The sequence below is a fragment of the Bombyx mandarina genome, chromosome 02 (genome assembly GCF_030267445.1).
Source record: "Bombyx mandarina strain Sakado chromosome 02, ASM3026744v2".
In the NCBI taxonomy this organism is placed as follows: Eukaryota; Metazoa; Arthropoda; class Insecta; order Lepidoptera; family Bombycidae; genus Bombyx; species Bombyx mandarina.
In genome coordinates, this window is record NC_143209.1 from 2548652 (window position 1) to 2553604 (window position 4953).

At 42.2% G+C, this 4953-nt stretch overlaps 1 protein-coding gene across 1 annotated transcript; it reads right to left on the reverse strand.

Moving 5' to 3' along the window:
* Positions 1–3703: 3703 nt before the first annotated feature.
* Positions 3704–4682, reverse strand: LOC114241867 (chorion class CB protein M5H4). The gene is made up of 2 exons (XM_089734350.1): positions 4635–4682; positions 3704–4204 (listed from the first exon to the last, which is right to left on the reverse strand). The coding sequence occupies exons 1-2, from the start codon at positions 4680–4682 to the stop codon at positions 3704–3706; spliced, it is 549 nt and encodes a 182-aa protein (XP_089590476.1).
* Positions 4683–4953: the final 271 nt, after the last annotated feature.

Below are 4953 nucleotides of genomic sequence, written 5' to 3' on the forward strand. Positions count from 1 at the left end.
ACTACCACCTAATTAATAATTTAATAAATTTACTTCTAAGCTATTTCTTGTATTCATTGCTCCAATCCCATTGCTATTTAATTTACTATTGTGTCCTCCTTCAAACGAGGCTTGTGAATGAATAGTAGACAGCGACTTGGCTCTGCCCTGGCATTGCTGACGTCCCTGAGCAACGGTAACAACTCACCATCAGGTGGGCCGTATGCTCGTCTGCCTATAAGAGCAATAAAAAAAACTAAACATCCTTACCTCTCGTTGCGTTGGGGCAGTAAAAGAGTATGTAGCAAGCACTCTTGCTGTGCATTTCACGTATCTCTGTGAGTGAAATTTCAAACCAGTAAATCATGACAAAGAAGATGATTGATATAATATAGAATTTCGAGCCGAGCATAGCTTTATTCTATATTGTTGAATAGTGAATAGTTTATCCAATAACGCAATGTCTGGTTGCAATTACCGACCTGACAGAATGACTTGGTTCTGCTAAAGGCAGTGTGAGAAGCAACGCAACTAAACTTAGCCGGTCTTATTATTGTACTTAGTATTGTACTGTGACATAGCTATTTGCTGTGGCCACTTGTCTGGTGGCGAGCGTGGCACACCAATATTGGTACCTTACAGTTCCGCTGATGGTAACATCTGATTACGAAGCTCATATTTTGTAAGCCTTCAATCCAAACCAAAAAGAATTGTTAAAGCAATATCGTCGCCGTTCACTTTATCTATTAGCGTCAGCATCCTGTCGTCTTCTTTTCTGTGATTGCATCTTACACGGAACGAGCATGGTCTTTTTGGTTGGTAGTAGACATAGCGTATCTCACGACATCTCACTCTACTACTCCATCATTCTACTCTACCTTTTTTGTTTCGGTTCGGTTTGCTTAAGTATCAGGACCCTGAACTTTCCGCAACTAAGAGCCGCACGAGATATCTGGCACTCAGTGGCCAAAGATGATGCAGACCCAGTAAACGACCTACGCCTCTCCCACACCACAAGTCTTTGCATGGACACGTTTTAAGGTAAAAGGTGTTAAAAATGTCAAGAGGAAACTTTTCTGTGGGTCTGATCGATATTGCTTGGTAATGAATTCAGATGGTTCATGAACACAATGTACCCAACGGAGCAAACGAGTACCTAATGACCAGTTTGAGATCTGGGTATGCAGTCAATAGGCCATCATCCAGGTAGGCTTGCGATAGCTTAAGCTACCTAGCGCATCGCTAAGTAGTAACATCGTAAGAACGACCGGTTAACGGTATACCACGTCCCGACCCGGCAAGCTAGTTCTGATCCAGCAGGGCGTCCTGGGAAATCAGCAGCTCCGCCTAGGCGATGTGATAAGCCACCGTAACGAGACAGCTGCCAGCCCCTTTATTTTGCCGAAGGCTTCGTTAGCCGAGCGTTATTGGGGTTAGTCGCGTTAGTCACGCATGGTCGTGTGAAGTCGTTGAAGTCATCGTAGCCTAAAGGATAAGACGTCCGATGCATTCGTATCTAGCGATGCAACGGTGTTCGAATCCCGCAGGCGGGTACTAATTTTTCTAATGAAATACGTACTCAACAAATGTTCACGATTGACTTCCACGGTGACGGAATAACATCGTGTAATAAAAATCAAACCCGCAAAATTATAATTTGCGTATTTACTGGTGGTAGGACCTGTTGTGAGTCCGCGCGGTTAGGTACCACCACCCCGCCTATTTTTGCCGTGAAGCAGTAATGCGTTTCAGTTTGAAGGGTGCGGCAGCCGTTGTAAATATACTGAGATCTTAGAACTCAAGGTAGGTGGCGCATTTAAAAAAAAAACCTATCTTTGGCCCCCAATCTCTACGAGTATTGTGTGTAGCTAGATTTTATAGCGGTGAACATAATATTATAGAAACATTCTGAGCGACAAAGTTCCGGCTACCGGGAATTCCGGAAGTTCCGGCTATTAGGGAAAGCTAATTTACCCCTTACCCTTAATGAAAGCAGAAGACAGCGGGATACCATAAAACGGGAGATAATAAAATCTAAATTTGGCTTTGTGCAGAAACTTAAACGGATGCAGACGAGAAAAACACTCAACTACTTTGCTTTACGGACTATTTTTGAATAAACAGTACTTACTTTTCGCAATTTTTTTACTTTTTTTTTTATTAGATGTGTGGACGAGCTCACAGCCCACCTGGTGTTAAGTGGTTACTGGAGCCCATAGATATCTACAACGAAAATGCTCCACCCACCATGACATACCTAGTCAGGTCATAAATTCTGTCACATGTTTAATGTAAAATAATTGAAACAAGTTTATTCATTATATAACCATTCATATACCAAAATGAACTTAACAAAACATAGATTCTTATGACAATAAAGTTTATTCAAAATGACCTCCGTGATTTTGAATATAGGCCTTCAATCTGCGCGGCCAGTCGTCTATCGCAGCACGAACGAGGTCCATGTCAATATCGGCGGCTGCCTTAATCAAGGATGTCTTGAGTGACTCCAAATTGGGATGAGGCTTTGAGCACGCCTTTTCCTCCAAGTGTTGCCATATCTTGTAATCTAACGGATTCAAATCTGGACTGGAGAAGGGGCCAGTCTTCGTGCCGGATGAAGTCGATTTCACGCGCCGCCAGCCAGTCTTGTGTGCTCTTCGCTCTATGAGCTGGCGCCGAATCTTGTTGGAATACCCAGTGCCTGTTATTGAACATGGTATGAGAAACAGGTTCCACAAGGTTCGTCAGGACTGTATTTTGATACACAACTGCATTCGTTTTTACACCTTTCTCACAAAAATGTACCTCTGTTAAGCCCCAATAAGAAACTCCCAACCATACCATGAGCGAGGATGGAAAATGATCTCGTTGGACACGCGGAATACGGTTGCTCGCTTCTTCACTACTGTGTGCGTACACCTTATCATTTTGTTTGTTGTAGCTATCTTCTACGGTAAAAATTTTTTCATCCGAAAAAAGAATTTCCCGATATATTTTTCCCGCGTACCGCTTCAACAAAGCGCGGCATCTCTTCAGTCTCAGGTCCATTAGACGAGCATTCAAACGATGTCCTGTTTTTCTTCGATATGCCCGAAGCCCTAAGTCTTCATTTAACACCCTTTTCACCGTGGTTCTGCTTAACCCCAAATGAAGGGCCAACAGTTTCTGCTTACGTTTGGGATTTCTTTGAATTCGCGCCTTTACAGCTTTTATCACTGCTGGAGTCCTAACAGACCGAGGGCGACCACTTCTTGACCTGTCATCTACACTAGAGTCTTCATTGTATCGTTTGATGGTACGATAAACGAATTCTTTTGGTTATATTCAAATTTTTCAGTATGTTAAAAATTTGAATTGGCGCGTAACCGCAACGATGCAACGCAATAACTGCAACACGGTCTTCTTTAAGCGTCCACTCCATATTTAATAATGAGTAAAATTCTAAAAGTATACATTTTTATTTTCATGAACAATTCGAAATTCGAATTCAATAAACTTTTTTGTGGCCAGCATTCTAAAAGAAAAGTTTTTACTGTGTGACAATACTTATGACCTGACTAGTTATAAGTTCTAAGGTCTCAGTATAGTTACAACAGCTGCCTTCTCCCTTCAAACCGTTATTTAAGATACCAATTTTTTTTACCAAATCAAAAGAAAATCTAACTTTTAAAATTTTATATTCATAACGCAACTAAACAATTTAAAATACAACAAAAATTACTTAATAGATAACACTGTTGCATCCGCATCCTTTATATCCGCCTCTAGCGGGTCCATATCCGATTGGTCCCGGACCGTAACCGGGTCCGACGTTGGGCGGCAGTGGCGCGGCAATAGGAGCTTCGGAAACTATGCCGATGGCGCCATCACCACACCCGTAAATCACAGCACCAGTGCCGGCAGTAGCGAACGCCCCATCGGTAGCCACTGCACCTAAGAACGGCAGCTGTCCCATCACAGCAACGGTACCTTCGATTGTATTCTCAGAAGTTAATGTGAGTCCAGTAGGGGTGATGGGAGAAGAGCTGGAAACAGCGAGACCGCCGCCGCACGATGCTGCTAAATTGCCCGGGCTTAGGCCGATGAATCCTCCTCCTAATTGCGTGCCATAGCCCAGACCGTCATACGGGCCAATGCCATCATAAGGTCCCCAACCAGAGCCATACGGCCCAGCCAATCCTCCGATCAGAGGATCCCGACCGTAACATTGGGCGTTGCAAACCTGAAAAGATAATATGTGTTAGCGATAATTATATTGCAATGATGCTACGTCAGTCTCGGGATTGTCGGGCTGTCGATAGCACGTTAGGTTGTAATCCCAATATACGTTAGTCACTTAACTGAAGACATGTCTTATTAATCCTTGCCCGATATAGAGACTCAAAAATATTGGCTTAAATGGGCATGTGAAAGCGGTCATTCCGCTTTTAAGCAGTTAACGAGGCCTTATACAGGCCACAAATATCTAGCAGTTGACATCTGTAAGCTGAAAGTATGAATAAGGTAATAGCCATAAATTAGATTAAATTCCCCATGACAATAAAGCTGTTTCGACCCTGAAACCATTCTAAGACCTCAATCCCGCTGAGTGATAGGTTTAAATCGTAAATAAACAAACAATTCTGAACGAAAAAAAATTGATTTATCCTCACTTGGAACATGACAGCTGATGCGCAGAATAAAACGAATAGGGCGGCCATTTTGTTTGCTGTTCAAATTTGTTTGAATACAACACTAAGTGTATGGTCTTTTATACGGATATATTACATCAATCGATATGGTATCACTACTAGCTATTGCAGGCTTATAATATACCTAATCATATCGAAATTGGTGTTGAAAACATCATTGTTTTAAGTTATGCAATCCTTATCGATGTAAGGCACTGGGAATTAGAAATATATTAGGTAGTATCGAGATTGTCACGTATTTATTTTATTTTATCGCTTAGATGGGTGGTCGAGCTCATAG